At 35.5% G+C, this 22,408-nt stretch overlaps 2 protein-coding genes across 2 annotated transcripts in view; both read left to right on the top strand.

The window, feature by feature from the left end:
• Window positions 1–22,408, top strand: part of LOC134847719 (elongation factor G, mitochondrial-like) — a 540,091-nt gene that overhangs the window by 78,044 nt on the left and 439,639 nt on the right. The gene's annotated exons all lie outside the window — the stretch shown is intronic.
• On the top strand, window positions 697–19,684 carry LOC134847867 (HEAT repeat-containing protein 6-like). The gene is made up of 9 exons (XM_063865120.1): window positions 697–1,179; window positions 1,668–1,841; window positions 3,276–4,178; window positions 12,332–12,917; window positions 14,416–14,648; window positions 14,999–15,149; window positions 17,083–17,233; window positions 18,044–18,199; window positions 18,490–19,684. The coding sequence occupies exons 1-9, from the start codon at window positions 715–717 to the stop codon at window positions 19,235–19,237; spliced, it is 3,567 nt and encodes a 1,188-aa protein (XP_063721190.1). The 5' UTR covers window positions 697–714; the 3' UTR covers window positions 19,238–19,684.

The following is a 22,408-nucleotide window of genomic DNA, read 5'->3' as shown; positions in this document are numbered from 1 at the left end:
CTACTCTATTTGTTTTGCTGAAGGTAACACGAAACTTTAGAGGATTCTAGAGAAAGGTTTGATCTTGAAGCTTTAAGGTAACAGAAGTACAAAAATACAATAATTTGTATTTTTGTGAGCCGATTGAATGAAAAATAAAGTTAATGCGGAAAATGCATGTGAAATTTAAGCAAAATAAAGTTTAAGTGTTTTTGGTTTTTATATAGGATCGTATTAAGAGTTTGAGGGCAAAAGGGGCAACATTGGGGTATTCTTAAGCAAGTGTTCGTAAAACTTGCTAGCAATCATGTGCTGCTTCGAAGTTCGAGCGTGCAGATGGATGCAATTTGCGAGACGAGCTCTTGCAAGAAAGTCATAGCCTAGTTAGGCTTAAATAGTTAACCTTCTTAATTATGTCTCTGGATGCTTGACTTAAAAAGGATAGCCAGTTGCCTTGTGAAAAAAATCAGGCCAATTTTTGTCGACACAGCAATTTCTCAAATTTTATTTGTAGGATCCGAATCACGACCAAAAAGGCTTATTATGATACCACACTTGACCCCCTGTGAGCTTTCCTCGAGACAGTCAAATTTAGCTTAAAAAAACGACTCGAAACCAAAGTTCCTCTCAGTCTTCGAGAAAATGCAACACAAAAAATGTTAGAAATGCCTCGACAGTCCTTCTTAATGAGAGTTGTTCAAAGAATTTGAAAAATAGTTAATTTTCAGTTAGGCAATGAGTCGTGGAGACGTGTTCGATGACCCATTTGACCTGCGAATGGGAGACTCGCTGCCCCAAATGCTGGACAAGTGTCTCAAAACGAAACTGAGTGCAAGTACAACTTACGAGACCCTCTCAAACACCATTCTGCGACTCATTCGTGAATTTAGTTCCGAGAACAAACACAAAAAATCATCTTTCGAATCGGGCAAATTTGGTAATCGAGATCCGGAGATTCAATCGAGCATCCAGAAATTTTGTCATTTTGTCGAGACTTCGCTGAATGAATTGCAAGTTAGACTGTCCCGCAAGGCGTTTGATTTCACGCTTTGTCAGATTTTGAAGTGGATTAAAACAAGTCCCGAAAGGCTCCTGAATGATCTGTTCAGGGCTCTAGGGGCCATTCTATACGGAGCCGGGACCATGAGTGACCCTCATAAAGAAATATTAGTTGTGGGAGACTCAGCTGTTTTGAAGGGCGTAAGTTTTTTTATGTGTTAAGTATTAAAGATATTTTTGTTCCGACCATTGAAAATGGGGAGGAACTTTGTATTCGGGAGGAAATTTGTATTAGTTTTTTTGTTTTTCACGCAAAATCAGGTACCACAAATAATCACCGGACTGTGTTGAGTGATATATCATATTAAAGTCCTTTCAGTCATGATTCGATCGACATTAACAAATTTCGAAAAAAAACTTTCCCAGTGTCGAGAAAACCTGTTTGAAATTTTTGATGTTTGATTTGATGTATAGATCTGCCCATTTGGAACTTAAGGTTTTTATAAATTTGAAGAAAAAAAATCAATCAATTCTGAGGAACGAGAAAACTATGAGTCTATTTTTAATAGAAAACCAATTTAGTTAGGATTTCTTCAGATTTCATGAATGATTTATTTGTTGGATTGTTCAGCACGTTTCAGCAAAATATGCTTTTTATAACTGTTTCACAAAATTGTTTTCTTTGTTAGTATATTGGAGGTCAGAGTCATCTGGATTTCAACATCCAGCGTCTGGCGTACCAGTGCTTCTCCAACTTAGCCATCAGGTGTGACCGAGGAGTCATTCACGAGCATACTCAGTCTGCCATCTTGAGAGTGCTCCTAGACTGCCTCACGCAGCCCAAAGAACAAAATCTGGACGAGGTGAATGTATAAGTCAAGTTTTTATACTTAATTGTCTGACGCTTTTCCAGTTCCTCTTTGATTTTTGCTGAAATAAATTTTTCTAAATGATATTTAAATTGAATTCTAATGTTACAAATCGAACCAAAGCACGGCAGTTTGAACAATTGAATTAAGTTGAACACTTTTTCTTCAATGCAAACTGTGGTATTAACAACCTGCAACTTTTTTTAAAACACATTTGCCAGAGGTTCATGGCATCAAATACTAACTATTGGAACCTCTTTGCAAACGTAAAATCGAAAGATTCTCGATACGATATAGAGCATGCAAATTGTATAATAAAATGAATAGCTTGGGCTTGCTCCCAGTGGATATTGAAAATAGTTCTTTTATGGAAATATCGCGTTATTACCACAATTTCCAAACTTATCTGATTCAAAATATCGAATTGGTGAAATATATTTATGAATTATAAAAAAAAAAAAAAACTAATACAACCGTTGGTTAAATGCTGCTGGACAACCCCCGTAGGGTTACGAATTAGGTGGAAAAAAATGACCCTCCAGAACCCGCTAGTTTTCGAGAAATCGCACTTTTTAGATTTTTAAAAATTTTTTCTCACTAATTTGTTTTCAAAATACTTAGAAAAAAAAAAAAAAAAAAAAACGATAAACGATAACTAATCCAACCACTGACCACTGAGCTAGAGTAACCATGCTGAAAGAAAAGCTGTGTCAGTCACCAACAATTTAAGTATCTAATCGAATCTACCGAAACATAAAAAAAAGAATTTAAAATTTAAAAAAAAAAAACAAACATATTGGCAGATCCGTGGTGGATCCTAGGATCCCGTTATCTGTCATCTCCAAGTCTCAGAATCTGTCATGTTGTATATTTAAAATTTGATGTTTTCATATACTGGAGAAATTCATTCTTTCTTTGTTTCTTTTTATGAGGTCCAAAAATAGAGAAACTGCTCTATCGCTAGTTGCTATTTTTCTGTTGGTTTTGACTATCAGCTAATCAGATTCAAGCTATTTGCTCAAATTTTTAATATATAAAAAATCCGCCTTCCTATTTCGAGTTCAAAGCTTAATGAGCCCTTAGTTTTTATGTTAATAGATGAATCATTGAATGTGCTTTTGATTCCAAGACCAGTTAGCCTGTTCATATTGCCATGCTTTTGGCTTCTTTTCTTACTGATCTGCATGCTAAATTTATGGGTTTCTTTTAAAAATGTTTCTGCCTGTTTCTTTTTTTTTCTGATCAGATAAAAAAGCATGTTGCTTGCCGTTTCCGATAGCAGTACACGTTAATACTAGTCAGCGCTTTTTAGCCTAGAAAATCCTATATATGTACGCCTAAGCAGAATCGCTACAGAAGCCCTCCCCCAAAGAGGTCACGTGACCTTGAGTCGTTTTTTCTTGGGTTAAAGTGTTTCGTTTATTCCAGGTATCTCATCTACGTCTGATCGTGATCGCATTCGATGGAATAACTTCAATAACACAGTACAACAAGGGCGAAATTACCCGTAATTTGGGCTCCATTTTCGCATCAATCAGGTACTACATGGTTTTGGGACTCCCAGGCTTCTACGACCTTCCTCAAAGGCCACTTGAGCCGATTAAGAACACGAGCATTATGAATAAACTGGGAGCTAATTCGGCACAACAAACTGCGTTCAATCAAGATATGCTGAGAATGAAAATAAAAAATCAGAAGAGTGCTGGAAATGATACTGCGAATGATTCAGATTTTGAGAGCGATGACGACAATACACAGAGTGAGATGGTCACAAGTCAGTTCTCAGATACAGAGAAAGATTTAGTTACACCACAAGAAGACTACATAGATATTCGAGAGCTTTTAGGAAGTCATAAATCGGAGTTTTCTATTATTTCCGAATCAAATTCGCAAAAATTCTTATGTTCACAGAAACAACACGATAGCGACCTGTCCAAGCTAGGAGGTGTGTGCAAGAAAGTGCGCACTGTTTCACTGAACTGCTTATTGGAAGTGCTCAAGTTCTCGCCAAACAAGCTAACTTTCGGGTACTGGTGGCAATTTATTCCAGACGAAAGCATCACTGATTTCGTTCCGAGTCAGCATCCGTTTTTCTACCTCATGTTGCGAGACAGAAATATGAAGTCTAAAGTCCAAGCTTTACAATGTCTCTCACAATTTCTAGTCTTGGCAAGGCCATACATTTTGGCAGCGGCCGATGATCGCTATGACCCGAAGGCCTATACTTCCTACTCGTACACTCTAGCTGCCTCGGTGAAAGAGCTGCATCGCGTCTTGGTGCAGATTACTAGTTTAGATTTTGGGTTCGTGACTTTGCCAGTTGCTTTGCAGGTATGATCTTTTGTTCATTCTAGATTTGGTATTATAACTGGGTGCTAAAATTTTTTCACCGTTTTCACAGGCTGAAATTGTTCATCTCTAGTTTTATTTATTGTTGTCTAGTTTTTGTTCTTCCAGTTTTTGTCAGTCAAATTTTTTCAGTTTTGTTCAAGTTTTTGAAGTTTTGTTTTGGCTCTGTTCCTGTCTGCCCCCTTCGATTTTTTTTAGTAAATTTCGGTTTACGAAGTTCTATTTTAATTGACTTTTGATATTATAAACTGCAATAAAAACGTAATAAAATTAGTGGCTGGTATTTACATGATAGCATGCGCATGTAGGTCAGCATTAAAAAAACAGTAGACTCCAATGCAGTAGGTAGTTGATGGCGTGACATAGACTCCTGTGGAGCTAATTTTGTATGTTTTTCCATTGTGTACAATATTTCTTGCATGCAAATTGCCATATGAACATTTTTCTAACAACTTAAAATGGTAATTCGACGAGGGATTGGAAACTGAAAAAGCAGTTTTTTAAGCGTTATGTCAATGTTACGAATGCCCAATCGAGCTAGTGAGCATAGTGTCATAATTGAAGTTCACTTTTTCCAACTAAACTCGCCAATAAAAGTTTTCATTTTGGTGGCACGTTTGTTGCATAGTACTGGCAGCTTAATAGCATGCATTTTCCAGTTTATCAGTGACTAGTTTGGTCTATGTAAATTGTAAGTGTGAGTGGCGCATTTTTTTAGGGCAGTCGACTTATGTACTTGAAATGACTGAAGTTCGATTCCCGCAGAAGTCATTTTCTTTCGAAGACCATTACCATTTTTAATTTGCTTGATTTTCTTTGGCAGCTTTGCCTCTGTGTTAATGATTCGAGAAGCACTAATTATTGGCACAGTTTGGCGCAATGTTTTTTCATTTTTTTTCCTGTTAACATCTATTCTTACAAATTTGTAAGAATTACGTGCAGTTACTTTCATTTCCAGGATGACAGGATAGATTTCCTTAAAATTCAAATCAAAGTACCGAGTACACTTAGCAGATTCATTAGTTTTTTTTCTAGGTGTCTTATTTTCTCGGATTCGTGGTTTTTACACTAGCGTCAGCTTAGTGTATTATTAAGAATCTTCTTTATTTCTAACCTAAACCGCAAATATTGGCGCCACTTTTGGGACGACTTTTTGATAGCATGTGCTTTGACACTCGAATAGTAGTACGTTAACACAGTTGATGCATTTTAAATTAATCAAATGAACCGAAAAAAGTTATTTGCTTTAAACAATGTGACAATCATAAAAACTCGATTTCAGAAATTTTCTAACTCAATTTATCTTGCAATTTTTTTGAATGCATAATATACATAATGTGGCTTTATGCTTTCTGATTTGGTCCATGCAAAGTTAGTGTGGATGCCTTCAGTTTGTTATATTCCAAATTTGTACATGCTAAACTGTGTCTATTTGTATTTGGTGCCACTTTTGCTGAATGGCATTGACAATTTATTATATGCAGCTGCGTTATTCGTGACTAGTGTTTGAGCGTGCGTGGCTGAGTGGTTATTGCATGAGACTCAAAATCTCTTGATTCGCAATATATCTAAATATGTTGTGACTCTGGTGGGGCCTCAATTATCCTGAAAAATTGTCCTTTCGCTAAAATTAGATCTAATTGGTTCGTTTCTGTTCATCACTCAATGTAAAGATTTGATAAATTTTTGTGATCTTCACCTGAAGTTTTTTTTTTACATTTGACTTTGATAACATTCTCAATTATGACTTTTAAAAGTACACAGAATAACAAAGTGTTTCGCGAATGAGTTTTAAATTTACCATCATAGAGTATACAAGTACTCTAATTTGAGATGTTTTTCCACAGCCAGACAGTTAAGTATAAACTTTTAGCCCCCATTTGAAACAGAGTTTCTCAAATTGAGATCATTTGATTTATCGCAAACATTTGTTGTTAGTTAAAACTGTAATTTGGGGTTCGCAACCCGGTCTCTTTCAATTTTGGTGTTTATTTTGGCTTTTGTTTGGTCTTTTTTAACACTCCAATGCTCTCTGTATACTTCGCTTCAATTGTCTCTGTAATGCTCTCTAGATACTTCGAGCCAAAACCGATCACGAAAACATATCGCATTGTAGGTGGCCCAACTCACGCGTTAGCAATATTTCAAAACAAGAGAAAATAATGAGAAAAATTATTGCCAATTCCACGAACACTTATTTTTTCTCTAAAAAGTTGTTTGCGATTTTTAATTTGAAGGTCATTTGCTATACTGAAAACGATTCAAGAGTTTAAATTGTCAGTTTAGAGATAAATTTAAACGTAGGCGTTGTCTACCGATAAGGCGATAACGTCAAAATTCATACTTAGGGGATTCGAAGGATTTTCTGCTGGTTTTAGTATTTTTTTGTTGCCAATCATTTGATAAATTGGCTGGAAGTGTTTCAAATTTTTATCCAAGGGAGATTGAAAACATTGTTGTTCAAACAATTTGCGCAATGTTTGCTCAAATAACACTCGGAGGCTTTGTCTCTTGACTCGCTGTGTGTCTTAGACAAACATATCTTTCCTTGCTTCTGTGTCTGAATTATTTCACCACACGCAGTGTATAACATTTACCATTTCTTACCATCAAATGTTTGTGTTGAGTGTGGGCGATTTTGAGCGATCTATTTCCTTGCAGGCGGGATTTGGCAAACAGTTGGATATTGATAAGAAGTCAACCGATAGTTGTTTGAACTACTTGAAGTTTTTTCGTCTCACGCAAGATGCCCTTTTACAATTGATTTTATGGAAACACGGCTGTACTTGAATATATATGAATGTGATTGGAATCTAAGAACGGATATCGGTCAAGAAAACTTATGGCTCTGATTAATTGGTGCCAAAAGCCGTCCTACTTGCATTATTCTAAAGAAATACGTCACAATACAAATAGTCATAGAATGTTTTTATGAGCTCATAGAATGTTTTTAATGCTCTGTTAGTAGGAGTCATTTAATGGTCTTACTACAATCACATCAGGAGGTACAATTGATGTTGTTATTATGAAAAATATCTTCGTAATACCAAGTGTTTACACATGAAAACACATGTCAAAAGTTAATAGGCCAGAAAACGAAAACAAACCAATTGTTTAGAGCAGCTTCATATCTTTAGTTTGTTTTCATACCAACAAAGAAAGACGCTTGATTTGCTCTGAATTGGACTAATTATTGGTGACTTGTTAATATAAATTTGGTAGATTTTGAAAGCAGGTGAAAATCATGTACATCACCAACAATTTCAATCGCATTAGTAACTGTAAGACACTGGTCAATTTGCAAATCTTCGCATTGAAGAAGATAAAATGAAGCTCGAATTTGAATCATATAGACCAATTTTTTCTCCTTGGGATAATTTTTTTAAGAATCAGAGTTGTTGTTGATTAAAATATGCTCATAGTGCGGGACAATCATGTCTTAATTAAAATGAAGATAATGAGGTAAACTATGTAACGTAAATAAGCTATAGGGCGTAAACAAGAACTGAGCTTGCAAATGATAGCACAAATGTGATTTGGAAGCCACGGTTTTATAATTGCTAAGCAAGCCTCATTACCACTGCGCCAGCCACAATTAAACTATACCTTGTTCTCCCATAATCTTATCGCGATTGGGTGATGGAAATTATGCGTTTGTTTTGTGAGCTTTTGGCAACTCATGCTTTTTGTTCACCCCTGCCAAATCTACTAGCCACCTGCGACGGCTGTCTAGCCTAGTATTGTCTGACTTATTGCTAGTCTATGTGTGAGTGCTAGATTTGTTTAAAGTGTGATTGATTTAGATCAGATGTTCAAGGTCGGGACAGTTATCTCGAACTTGACTATGTGCTAAAATGAATCGATGCAAAAAGTGTCACTGTTATAGAGAGTTGCAAAAAGTTCGGACAGACAGAATTAATTAAAAAGAGCAACTGTCTAGAGATCAACGAAAATTAAAACTGAAATAAACATAACGTCGAAAGTTCAGAAAGCAGAACTACGGGATCTACTTATTAATCCCCATTTCAAGAAATGGGAGTAGATCGTTACTAAGGTTACTTGCAGCAAACTGTCGACCAATAAGAATGCAGCGAAATCCGAATTTACATACAATGCTCTTGTGCGAAATTACTGTTTTCAATTACAGGGGTGGAGATTCTTTGGTAGATACAATAGGGGGATTGTTAAGTAGATCCGAGTTTCGCTCAAAACCTATAACCACGGCGGGCAATTGCATCCGAAGCGTCGAAATGTTTTATAGTAAAATCTGGATGCTCATAGCAGTATTTAAAAATTAGGCTAGCATAATCATCGGATAATCGACGATCTCGCATTTTGAATTTGGCCTGACAAAAAATTCAAGGTTGTTGGGCTTCAGATTTTGCATGCAAAAAAGCGTCGAAAAGCACTGATTGCTCATTTTAATTAATTCTGTCTGTCCGAACTTTTTGCTACTAATTATAAATGGTTGTTGAAAGATAGCAGTTATCATCATCTTGAATTAACAAAACCAATATATAACCAATTGAATTCAAACTTCTATTTTAGTTTTAGTTAGTTAGAAATTCCTAGTAGGTTTATTATTCCACGGCGAAACCCGCAGTTTTTAATCGCGACGATCGTTCAGATCTTTTGGGAGTTCCATTTTTTTGGCCTAGACCAACTCCAGACCCACTTTTTAATCGGGACACATGGATCGGTGAATTCTTTTTAGCGGTTACACTCAGGGAACATTGTGACCCAAATGACTTTTTGTCAGAACCAGCCAAGTCTTTGATGACCTACCTCCGGAAGCAGAACGCAGAGAGGATTGGAGAACCTGAATATGCCACTGATGCTGAGAATCGTTTTAAGCGCAACCAAGCAGAAATTCGGAAAACAGACAAAACGAATGTCGCAAGAAGGGACCAAAAATCGGACCTAATTCTTTTTACCACGAGGCGGATCAAAGGGTGAAATCAATGTTAATTTTTTTCAATGGGAACCGAAAGTAAGAAACGATTTCTACAAAATTTCACTCACATCAATTTGGCCAATACAACATTCAAGGATTTTTACGAATATTGTCCACTGCTACCTCTTCAACACTGCAAAAAGCAGATGGGCCAGAATTCTTCATCTCATATTTCATTCTCAAATCAGAACTCGAAGATTAAACAAGAACAGACAAAGTCGATTTAAGAAAGCTGCAAAAGAGTAGACCGAGCTCAGAACAACAACAACTCTGATGATTCGACAAAAAAGAGAGTCGAAACCATGCTATTTCTGCGGACACAATTATTTATCTAATCACTGTCGATCTTGCCCAGCGAAAAAAGTCCCTTAAAAATCATGCGGAAAGAAAGACATATTGCTCAAGTATGTAACTTTCGTAAAATTAGACAATATTGACGAAGAATCTGAATACACTGCGGAAGAAGAATGCAATTTCATCGCTTCAGACAGCTAATCTGAATTTTCGGTTCTGAGGCTATCTACATCGGGAAAATAAGTTCGAATCAGCTTAATTCCGAGTCGCAACCGAAGAGCCCTGTCAAAAGGGTAACATCTCTCAGCCTAGGGCATTGAAGTATTTGCGTGCGGTGCCATCCACTGCGATATCGTACCAAACGTATCTCGGAGAATTATATGTGGGATTTTGTACTTTATTTAAAAATAACATCATTTTATGCTATCCTGATACATTTCGATTTTTTTCGTGCGTATGTTCGGAATAAATTGGTGGTGGAGTTAATTGAAAATTATTGGATGTCTTTGGTAACGTCAAGAATTTCTAATTGAATATGCATTTCAATTGAAAAATTGTGATTGAAATAACTTTTCCTAGTTTTAGCGAATTGTCAGCAGTTCTTAAATGAATTACCTGAGCAAGTTTTCTGCGTGTATACTTTTTTCATTATTTCTGTTAGCAGTTTTGAGTCGTGGCACCGCCTTCATGAATTGAAAAGTTGGCCCTCGTTGATATTTGGTTTCACTATGGAACCTAATGATGAATGCCCAGCCGTATAACAGGATTTTTTGATATGGTGCTGTAGATATATACCTATAGATATATAGATGGTGATAATTTTTTTGTATTTTTTGTTCGTCTTGTTCGTTCAGGTTTGATGTTTGGCGGTTTCAATGTTGATTTTTTTTTTAAATTTAAGTTCATTTCCTTCATTAAAAGGAGGTTAAACTCGATTATCGAACAGCAGAAGTGTAATCCGAAAAACGTGATCAACTTCTGGTTTCGAAAGGTGAATTTAAGTTTTCATATTTTTCAGCGGAATATAAAATTTGGCTAATTAGTCCAGCTTTCTTGAATTGGGTTCATTTTCATCAAAACGTGTCATTTATAAACTGTTCTCGAAACTCAAAGAGCTTTTATGTCATCTATTTTTTTCCTCGCAATACCAAAGTTGCAAGTTTTTTCAAAAATCATATGAATTTTTATGTTTCCTGGCACCCATTGATTTTTCCAATTGTCCATTTGCTATTTTTTTCCAAATCAGACTTCTCGCTTTTAGGAGCTTTGGCTGAACACTAGAATAACCAGATTTGTCAAATGTCTGTTTTGTCAAATGTTTAAGCACCTTTTGAAAGTTTGAGCAAAAATTACTTGGTTTTAGGCTCTCTCTCTGCTCCAAATTGGCAGAAATTGTCATGGTATACATGTGCTTTTTAAGAGAATTTTCGGCTTATCAGCCAGAAATGCCTGTCACTTTTTAGTACCAAAAGGGGATCCTTAGTAAAATTTCGACAAGAAATTACTTGCTGGAACCAGAAAATATACGGTAAGCCTTTGCAAATTTTTGTGTTCGCACTGATCAAGAACCTGCGCTTGCAAATTTTTGTGTTCGCACTGATCAAGAACCTGCGAATGCACTCAGATATATATGATTTTTTGAGTTCAATTGAAGTTCATCTGCTGATAATGACGTACATAGCACTCTTCAAATAAGAACCTGGAAATGGCGCAAAAAAAAACGAGAAAGATTTCTAGTTTTGAAAGTGGAATTTAATTTCTAGATTTCCAGCGGAATAAAAACTTTACATTTTGATCCAATTTTCTCTAGTTGGGTTAATGTTGTCAAAAAACGCCAATCATTCGTTGTTCTAGTAATTCAAAAAGCTTTGAGGGCATCTATTTTTTTCTTTGAAACTCGAAAGTTTTTTTCTCAAGAAAGTCAGTCTTTTTTTATGTTTACTTGCGTTCATTACTCTTTTCCAATCTTCGATTGGCGATGTATAGGTACCCAAAAACACTGCTATTATCAACGAAAAAAAATTTTGGTTTTGTTTTGAATTTCTAAATTAATGTACCAATTTTAATTTTGAAGACTATTTGATGCTCGATTTTTGGGACGATTTTCTTTCGAGTTGATCCGAAGTTTCCGGACTTCACTGATTTTATTTAAGATGCGAGCAATAAAAAACGCCGTTTATGTCTAGATATAGCGCAACACAGCCACCGCTGTTTTTCAACCAATGAGGTTTGAGTAATGCGAAGTAGTGGATATTTTCAATGAGAGCCATACATCCGTGAGGTAATTCTACTACTTTTGCCCGCTCAGCCTAGAGATACTGTACATGATTGAGGCAACCAAAATCTAGCGTTTGAGTCCGGCCAATAGCCTAAATTTTTGGAACTTCAAAATTTTCTGCTTGGAAGATTTAACGGTCGGGCTATCGTTAGTCTGCCTAATGTTTGTCGGCTAAATTTTTCATACCAGAGATTTTTTCTGATTTAAGCAATTTTTACTATAGTTAAAACTCACTGGTTTTTCCAGTAATAGTGCGGGAAATTTAGTTCGAAAAATTTTCCCCACATTTTGTGATTTTTTAAGTTCTGATTTTGCAACCTTATAAGAATTTCATTTTTTTAAAGACGGTATGTAGTTCTCCGGAATTGCTTCCAAAATGACCAGTCGTTGTTTTATTATCTTGAGTACATTGAAACTTTTCCAGCTATCTGTTGGTTATGTTTAAATCTGGATTTTTTTCATATTATTTCATGTTTTAAGATATCTAAAGCTATGAAGCACATTTACGCTATATTCTGGAAATATTCTTTTACCAGTTTAAATGACTTCTGTATCAAAAAACTTGCAAAAAAAGCTACTTAAAACTTAAGAAATCTCGCTATGTTTAAGGCGCTCTCAGATCTGATATTGTCCACTCCCTATCACAAGCTGCGTTTTGGTCTCCTTACTAGAGTTGTTCGACACTTGGTTAACTTTCTCAACTCAACTCACTGTCCGACAAGACTAGAGGCTATTAAGTGTCTCTCCTCGATCACCCAAATTGATCCTCCGCTAGCTGAAGTTTACGAGATATTCAAACAGTTCCAGCCTCCAAGCAGAGCTAAATTGTTGAATGAATCGGACGATTCGGGTTGTGCGAGGGGAGGGGGATATATCAGAAGCGGTGCCCATACCCCTCTAACTTCTTATGGACTCTACGGAACGGGGCTATCAGGGAGCTCAGTTGCTGGTTCCAGGTCAAGTTTGTGCTTGAGTGTCTCGGGGCTGAATTTGAGAGGTGGTGCTAAAAATGACTTGGAGCACATAAGAGGATCGGGTGACAATATTGCTAATGAGAACCAACTACCCATGGAGAAAAATCAACCAGCGGCGGTGGTGTCGTTGAAAGGGGAGGAATGTTGGGCAATGTCAATCATGAAAGACATAATTCACAATGGTCACCCCTACACCAAAGAAAGCACCAACCCTGACCAAGGTAATGTTTCAATTGAAGCTTATTAGACGCTAATTTGAGAGCTAAGTGACATTTATTTTAAGAATAAAGGCAAAGTCCTGTATTGCAAAAGTGAACTGAAAGGCTTTCATTAAAAAAAAATTTGGAAATTGTTGCTTCCACTAAGGAACTAATTATAAAAAAGCTCTTTTATGAAGCTACTTAATTGATCTTGGCAACACGTGGGTATTTAATTAAACGTGAAGTTCATAGTTGATGAAAAACTGTTAAAGTTCAACAGCCATATGTCGGCCAGGAAGTTCTTTATGAAGTGATTCTTTTAAAATTATCAAAAGCATGCATCTAACGACGATATTGCAATGTGTTTTTTTTGTGAGTTATGATCACAGCAGTCAAATACCAAAAGTTCATGTTTGCAACTCGCAGAGAGTTTGAAATTTAAGGTTTAATTAGCCAAGGAAATTGCACTCTAGGCTGTCATCGTTTTAATGTTAGGTCAACGTTCCAACTATTTACGAGGCCAAGCTCATTCGAATCAATAAAGTAAATAAAACCACTGAAATACAAAGTTCCTTGCCACTTCGTTCTGGAGGAATAAGTGCGCGTTGCAGAGTGCTCCGAATTAGTTTTCTTTGACAAAAATTTTTCTGAAGTTGGTCTATTTTTTTGGGCGTGTGGAGCTTGACTTTCAATTTACTAGTCACAAAAAGCTCAATTAACGTATGGCCATGAAAAATGTTTTAGTCTTTATCATTTTTAAGAGTCGATGAACGTAGTTCAGACTCTTATATAGGTCGCGATGATTTTGTTTCGATTTTTTCAGAAGGCAGGCTTAAATTTACTTTTTCGCGGTTTGACTTTTGATTTCTTTAAACTGGAATATAGACTTTTTTGAAATAAAGGCAAACTCCATTATCGAACAGAGAAAGTGTAGAGGTCACGAAAAACGTGATCAACTTGTAATTTCAAAAATGGAATTTAACTATCAAATTTCCCAGCAAAACAAAACATTTTAGCTATTGATTCAGTTTGATTCAGTTTTCTCAAATTGGGCCAATTTTATCAAAAAAGTGTCAATCATAAATTGTTCCAGTAATTGAAAGTGCTTTAAGGCCATCTATTTCGTAAGGCCAGCTTTAAGCCATATAGGAAATTCGAAAGTTGAGATTTTTCAAAAAGTAAGCAGAAAAAAATCAGGTCAGTATTTTTTTCTATTTACTTGCGATCATTGACTCTTTTCCAACTGTCTGCTGGCGGTGTTAATTGATTCCAATTAGTGTCGTGTGGTGCTTTTCCATCTAAGGCCTGAAAGTAATCGAAAATCTAAAACGTTTTTCGTCAACCTTACGCAAATTTACGAAAAAAATATGCACGCGAGTGATTTGCAATAAATTACTCTCACGGAAAAAATTTCGATCATGAAAGTCTCAGAAATTGAATGAAAATTTAAAAGTAAAAAATTTGGAGCCATTCTGAAATTGTTGTTGGCTTTTTAAAAATTTTCTTCCTTCTGTTTCAGAGGCACTTAAGATTTCAGCTTACAACTTTGTGGCTTCACTGTCTGTCCACTACTTCCAAGTCATGCTACCTAGTGTGGACTCAATTCAGACTCTGGTGGATGCAGGGCTGGGTCCAGACGTGTTCTGCCAGGAAGTGAAGATAGCAGTTCTGGCCATGCTGGAGAAAGTGGCAAGGGCTATGCCCAAGTGTACACAGATGTGTCCAGATAAATTGTTTGACTTTTGGAAACATGTGAGTTCGTTTATTATAGCTTTTAATAATACTCTGCGGAAAAAATAAACAGCTGTTGTTCTACGTACGACAGGAGCCAGAATTTTCTGCTCTGGAAATTTTCCCCAAAACCTTGTGAAGGCAGAATTCCGTCATAATTTTTACACAACAGAGAGAATTTTCATGATTTTTACATATTTGCTTAAACATTAGAAAATCAGTTTCTTTTGACTAAGAATAGCAGATTAAGATTAATCCAAATATGGTCCGTTCATCAGTTTTCGGTTCTTCGATTTCAGTTTTTACTTGGTTTTTCAATTTTATATCAGTGGTCTAGTTTTATTGATATCCTAATTGGAGCGTGTGTTAAGGTACTGGATGGGCCCTTGACTCAGCTACTTAAACCCAAAAATAGAAGTGCCATACGCTCAGTTGCCTGCGACTGTCTAGCTGCAATTCCACCCTCAGTCTACGAGAGATTACCCCACTCGAGGAAGATGTACTGCGTCACTCTCATGATAGGTTAGGGTACGGTCTCAATTGGTACTTATGATGCCTTTCGTCTATCTCAATCTCATGTTATATAGTGCTGATTTCAATTATCGGAGAAAACGAACAGAATAGGATTTTTAAACGCGTTTTCTCTAATTTGTTTGACATTAGACAAAAATTGATGGGGACTAAAGATACTTAACATTTTAGCAGTAGTAATATGGTGCAATTTATTCTTCAAAAATCGGGTCAATTTTTACCCCAAAATGGGTAATTTTTGGCTCTTTTCAATCAACTACAGCTTTCAATGATTCTTTTAGTTCAAGCGGTCAGAAAATTGTTCCACAAGCGTAGCGTAGTGTGATAGTTAGATGCAACTTTTTTCAACCTATGTAACAAGCAAAAGTGCAACTTTTGATGGCACCTTTGAATCGGTAGGCTACAGAAGCCCTATAATCCTCAGCGCTTTGACTTTCGATTAGCAATAAACTAACACAATTGTTGCTTTTTAATTCATCTATTGAACCGAAAAAACTTTGTTTCATACAAGAGAATAATAATAAAGATCTCATTTCAAAAAATTTTCAACTCGGGTAACTCCGTGAGGTTCTTGGAATGCATATTTTCTACGCATTTGGCTTAATACTTTTTTATTTATTACATACAAAGTTAGTGTGGTTACCTTCAGTTTTTTTGTGGTGCAAGAATAGCCTATTCTATTATTGCATGCAAAATACGAGTTTTTGTGCATTTTAAAGTTCCTGGATCTTTGCTGCTTTCTCGCTCGTGTTTGCAAAGCTGCAGCTTTGCCACTGTGTATCAAATTATTTCTTATTTAGACCAAAAAATTTTAAGGAGGGTATAATCTCCTGGTTTAAGAAGGGTATAATATTCGTTATGTTATGAACGAATATTTTTTGTTTGATAGCAAAAGTCAGTTTTACTATATATAAAACCATTTTTATGCATATTTTTGGACATCAATCTTTTCTGAAAGTTTGTTCGGCTATATCAAAAACTCAGGTTGATATAATTTTCTCAAAGATTAGTCCGGTAGTTTTAGAATTTTTAAGGATTAAACTTGACAGAAACTTGACTTTTAAGTGGCGAAATTTTTAGATGACTAATCAGAACCAAAAATAAGCTCTAAATGACCCACTTTTGGAAGAAAGGTTTGGGCCTGCACTTAGCCAAATCTATTGCACCGATTAATTCTTATCGTTTTAATTTTTCCGTTTTTCATACTAGATGAATTTAAAATAGCGAATGACACGCGATGAGAGAATTTAAATCTACTCCCGTTTAAATATTGTTTCAGCTATCTGTACCAGTCCATTTTGCTTTTTCACCTAATTCATTTTAAATTCTTGTTTCTTCAAATCTATATCAGTTCGGTCGAAACATTCTGTGGTAGTTGCACAGTAACCGGCTATCTGTGTTTGATTTTCATTTTTGATGTAAATTTTTCGAGTTACGTTTTAGGGAAAAAAACGGCTCGAAAAGGGAAAGAACTTGTTCCGACTTCGAAGTGGGAAAGAGCTTTATATTCGTGTCTTTTTTTCTATTTTTATCAAGCCAAACAGGTACAACAAATAATTGCGTCAAATTATAGTAGAGAGATGTATCGTATTATAAACCATGTTGAAGCGCGTTAAAGTTGGATCGATTTTTTGAAGATACCAAAACATCTCTGTGTTAAAGTTTGTTCTTTTAACACAGAAATGTCCTTTTCTGGCTTAAAGTTTGTCCTTTTCAGACGGATATACGAGCGAAGAATCACTCATCATATTGATCCATTTCAAGTGCTACTGTTGCTAAAACTTTCTTAACTCTTCTCCACATGCTTCATGAAACGGCAATATTTGAAAAGCAAAATGCCTTTTTTTAAAACAAAATTAACTGTGATCGAAATATTCTGTTCTACTTTCACTACAGCCTGCTTAAATTGTTTTTGTTTTCAAAGGATACTCGGTGGAGAGTGATCACAACGTGGCAGGCGCCGCCCTCCGTGCCCTGGGCAGTTATATCCAGTTTCTGCCTTCGCTCAAGAGTGATTACACTTTCATTGTGGATGTCTCAAAAGCTATTTTCTCCCTCATATCGCATACCAACAGGTAAATTCAAGTGATTCATTTTGCCCACGTGCGAGATTGATACATAGATACATTCAGGGTTCAGTCCTTTTTCCTGCCCGACTTTTAAAAACTAAAGAGTTCTAGATTATTCACTTGAATGAATTTGAATACTTTCCACGAAGTTTAAACAAGGAAAAACACACGATATTTTCAAAAATAATGAACAATATCATGTTCTTGAGTTTTCTCATTTTTGTTTCATGAAATTAATATCAATTTTGATTTTTTGTACTTGTGGCTTACATACTTTTCCACGTAAACAACTTCGGTCATCTCAACGTTTAGTGGAGGACTGAAATTTACGTCATATCCAAGTCTACTTTTTTTGGTCTGAATTTTATAATTAGTTTCTCCCCCTTATTTCTTGGCTAAAAAATTTCCGCTTAGAATATATCGCCTGGAGGCAACATTTATTGAAAGGAACTTTTACTCAAGTAAAATACAGGGAACATTTTGATAGATCAATTTTTTCGATATTTCTAAAAAAGAATTGATGATTTTTTCATCGGTTTTCATTTATTCTGCCGGTTAGTTTGTCTTGCTATGTATGTGTTGTATCGCAAGGAGTGAGAAGCTTCGCTTCGCCTATTTTTATAAAACTTTAAAGTCGTAGGTAATTCATTCAGTTCCAAGATTTCTTTTTTTTTTGCATTTTTAATTTTGAAAACTATTTTCTTAAATTTTTGTTTGTCGACTCATATGCAAGTAGTGATAGTCATTCATTTTTGTATCGCAAGTGGTACGAAGCTCTGCTTTGTCTCTTTGTAAAATATTTGAACTGTTCTTCAGGTACGTTCGTTCGCGAGCTTGCTGGACGCTTGCCAACTTGTCTGACAACTTCATTGCACTCTCGGACTCAGACCCCAACTTTCTTCTGGAGCTCACTCCGGCCATTTTCTGCCAATGTCTCCAGTCCTGCATCAAAAGCAGTGAAGATCAAGATAGGTGAGTTCTTCGACCATACTGATTTTTACGAATTACAAAAAATGTTTATTGCCTTTTTCCGCAACTTCTAATCAAGAAATCTACCTAAAATAGCGCTTATTGAAATTATGTTTTTGTACTTTAATGCAACAATTTTTAATGATGAAACAGTTTTTGGTGCACCTAAAAATTTTATTGACTCTTGAGCATTTGTTAACCTTAAAATATGCGTAGAGCTAGAGTTGTCTGTAAAATAATTTGATTTGCGACCTACAAAATTTATCGCAACTGAACTGGAAATTTTAATATAGGTGCAAATACAACGCAGTGAGAGGAATCGGAAGCCTTCTGTACTGTGTAAATGATGCTCTACTTGACGAGCAACCGAGGTTTAACCTTCTGTTGCAGTCTGCATTTGACGCTTTGATCGGACTAGTTGCGGGACCATGTCTTGCTAAAGTGAGGTGGAACGCATGCTACGCGGCAGGGCTTGTCCTTCAGAACTCAGTTTTGACCAGTCGTCGAAAAGAAGAGTTTATAAAACCCCTTCAGGAAGCCTTGATTAATACTATAGAGTCTTGTCAGAACTTCAAAGTGAAAATAAATGCGGTGAATTCGTTGCAGTCGATGAGTAGTCGTTCTCAGTTTGAGGATTTGTTCTTGAGATGTGTCAATGTGGCTTTGGAGGCCTTGGTCAATAGTCAGACATTGTCAAATTTCGACGAATATAAACACCAAGCTGAACTGCAGGACAGTTTGTGTATTTGGTTATGCAAGTTGGTTATGTTTTCAAGCGAAGACGATTTCAAAAATGTCTTCCAGGCTTTTGTAGACCTTAGTTTGACTGCAGCGTCCAAGCAACTGTTCCAAACAAGTGCCTCAAAAGATCAAAACTCCGAGATATTCTTTCAAGTTTGTGAGCACATTAGAAAAATGGACTATTCGGCTAACTGTGAAAATACAAATTTTTTGCTCAAGGTATTCACGATGAAATCATCTCAGTTCGTTTCACCATACCCTTCAGCAGAAGAACCAGTTGTTGGGGCGTTTGACTGCTAATATAATCAAGAATCAATTTTATTTTGATGTCGCAGGTAAAAAAAATGTGCCTTGATAGAAACGAAAAATATTGCAGCTGAAATTTTTGTGCTGTGTTTTGAAGGTTGAAAATATTGTCGAAAGCTTTTAAATTACAGCTTGGGTTTCAATTTTTTTTGGAGATGTTTTCAATTTCATCTCTAGAAGTTCGAAAATTTGTACAATTTTGTGATCATTTTTTTTTATATATGGCGCAACAATCCTATGTGCTGTAATGTCACATTGCCGGTTTAAATTGAAGATTGTATTATATTTTAAATAGGAAACTGTAGTTAATATTTATGTATGTAAGTATAAAAAAAATCGTGACTAAAGGCAGTTATGCGTGATCAAAATCAGGCGAACAATTTTTTTCACCGAAGAGCTACAAATTCTCATTTTGAGTTTAATTCAAATGTTTCAAACAAATCTTTTTTTTTCAGGCCGCAATAGTATACAAACTAATCAGTAAACTGTCCCTTTTGCCATTTTTGATAGTTTTTGCGAAGTTTTTATAAGTTTTTGTCGGACGTGGTGCTAACAGGCCGAGTACAGGAAACACCTCTTGGATGGAATGATGTTCAATTGTGAAGTGGTTATTGGTTTTCTTTGAATGCCTTACTGAGAGAAATTTATAGGGTTTGTATTGTAGCGGGTAGATTTAAACTTTTTAATGATTTTTTGTCAGAAAATATTTCGGCTGTTTTTCAGCTTATCAATTGTCGGCTTTAATTCCGTCGGCTTATTTGCCCAATGTTTTTTTAAATTTGTTACCAGTTATTAATTTTGTTTACAAATTCTAAAAAGAGTGTGGGTTTTTCGGTCAAACATTTAACGCAATTTTTTGGTCAAGCTTTTGAAAAAACGATCGCGGTACAAAAAATTTTGTTATATGCGTATTGCATCGTTTTGGGAGATTTCGGAAATTCAATTCGGTCGGCCTGAAAATGTAGAGAAAATCCAGGTCTTGATGATTTATGTTTCGATCATTGAATATGGGGAGGAACTTTGTATTCGGGCATGTTTAAAGACTTTTCACGCAAAATCAGGTACCATAAATAATCTTCGGAATGGATTGAGTGATATATAGTATTAAAGCTCTTTCAGTCGTGATTTGAACGACATTAGAAATTTCCCAAAAAGTTCGTGTGTTGAGAAAAACCGGTTAGAAGTTATAGATCCTTGTCTAATTGCGTGCGCATGAAGCGAGCGATCAGGCTTATAAAAAAAATTTGAAAACCTAACTTACAAAATTATCTATTACTTTGTTTTACTCCTATCCTTGCTTTTACGGCTTATCTTTATTTTTGCTTTTTTTTTCAGGAAGACGTCTTGAAGGTTGTTCACAGTAATATTTGATTTTTCTCGGTTGGTCTTTTGATTTCTTTTCAATTTCCTTTATTTTGCTAAAAGGAAGGCCAATTCCTTTATCGAACAGAAAATTTCTAAAGGTCACGATAAACGTGATTGACTTAAATTTCGAAAGTGGATTTTAATTTCAGATTTCCCGGAGGAATACAAAATTTACATATTGATCCAGTTTTTCAAATTGGTTTAATTTCATCAAAAAAGTGTCATTTATAAGCTGTTTTTGAAATTCAATGGTCTTTAAGGCCTTTTATAATTTTTTTGTAAATCGAAAGTTAAGTCAAGAGTGGCATTAGAAACTGAATTAGATGAATTTTTTGATCTTGTGATAAATTATATCCACCTCTTTCTTAGGTTGTGCGTACCATTTTTGCTTCCTGCGTGGACATAATACAATATCAAATTTTCGTTTCGAGTTTCGATTAATTGCTAATGTCGGTTAATGGCTATCTAGGTTAATTGGGGTTTTCCACATTATAGTCCGCCACCTAAAAATTAAAGCCCCCCGTAATGGTAAAATCACCACAGGGCTGGGGGCTATTATTTTTTATTACTAGTCTGGGAGGCCATAATAGGAAAGACACGGTAGTTTTTACATGTATTATTGCACGCACCCAGTTTTGTTTTGGTCACTTCAAAAGAACACAAAAAAAAGATAATCAATGGAGCCAGAAATTGAAGTGAACATTTAATAAAAACAGTCTCAGACAGAGACTAATTGCAACAAGGCATGGTCTAATTTGATGAAAGTCCTTTAAAAATAGTTGCCTGGAGTTATGAATATTTAAAACTGAATTGCTTAATAGTCGCAATTAACATGGAAATTTCTATCATAAGATGGTCTCAAGTTTGATCATCAGACTGTTTCCATTCACTTTGCCAGAAATTAATAAAAATTTTAACTTGTGATCTCAGGGGCAATCAAAAATAAATTGAAAAGGTTTAACAAAATTCATTTAAACACGGGCTATTTCCTCAGTAAATAGCTGAAATTAATTGAATGTTTCTTTTTTTTTCATAAGCAGAATAGATTGACTGTTAGCGCTCCTTTTTGCTCTACCCGGGTTGAGGTGTTCGACTTATGTTTCGACCGAACTATAGTAAAACATGAGTGGTTTCTAAAAAGTTATCTTAGAAAAATGGTAAAAATACATAAGTGAACAAGGATAGCCGGTTGCTATGCATGTATCACAGAATGTTCCGACAAAAGTCTTTAAAAATTACAAAAATTGTCGTTTTTTTCTGCATGTTGTGATTAAAAGATCTGAACGAAAAAATAGAATTTAGGCATATTATAGAATTTAGGCATATTAGGCAAAAATAGAAGATAGTCATAGTAAAATAGGTCAATTGGAAAACGGTTTTTGAAGAAAAATGATTAGGAAAACGAAAAAATTTTAAAATGTAAGTTTTTTTGCGAACCGGTTTTTCTCGACACTGAGAAAATTTTCAAAATTTTTTAATGTCGTTCGAATCACGGATGAAAGGGCTTCAATATAATATATCGTTCGACCCGTTCCGATAATTATATGTGATGCCTGATTTTGCGTGGAAAACAAAGAAAAAATCTAAAACACCCGAAAACAAAGTTCCTCCCCATTTTTCAAATAGTCGGGACAAAAAAAGTCTCATGCTCGAAGCTATTAATGGGAAAAGTGTCCAGTAAAAAATTCTGTTAACTTAGGGTTTTTGGAAGCAAAAGAAAAAGTGGTTTGAAATTGGCGCAGTTATCTGCAGTACCATACTTTTTCTCTAAAATTTTTCCTTGTTTTTCCGTTGAACCTT

This window comes from Symsagittifera roscoffensis, chromosome 6 (assembly GCF_963678635.1).
Source record: "Symsagittifera roscoffensis chromosome 6, txSymRosc1.1, whole genome shotgun sequence".
In the NCBI taxonomy this organism is placed as follows: Eukaryota; Metazoa; Xenacoelomorpha; order Acoela; family Convolutidae; genus Symsagittifera; species Symsagittifera roscoffensis.
This window is presented reverse-complemented; position numbering and strand designations above follow the sequence as displayed.

Excerpts from the sequence above, each read along its gene's own strand:
- LOC134847867 (XM_063865120.1), top strand. The coding sequence starts at position 715 with ATGAGTCGTGGAGACGTGTTCGATGACCCATTTGACCTGCGAATGGGA. Across the intron at positions 4,179-12,331 it reads CTTTGCCAGTTGCTTTGCAG|GCGCTCTCAGATCTGATATT; the intron begins GTATGATCTTTT and ends GCTATGTTTAAG. Across the intron at positions 17,234-18,043 it reads CTCATATCGCATACCAACAG|GTACGTTCGTTCGCGAGCTT; the intron begins GTAAATTCAAGT and ends ACTGTTCTTCAG.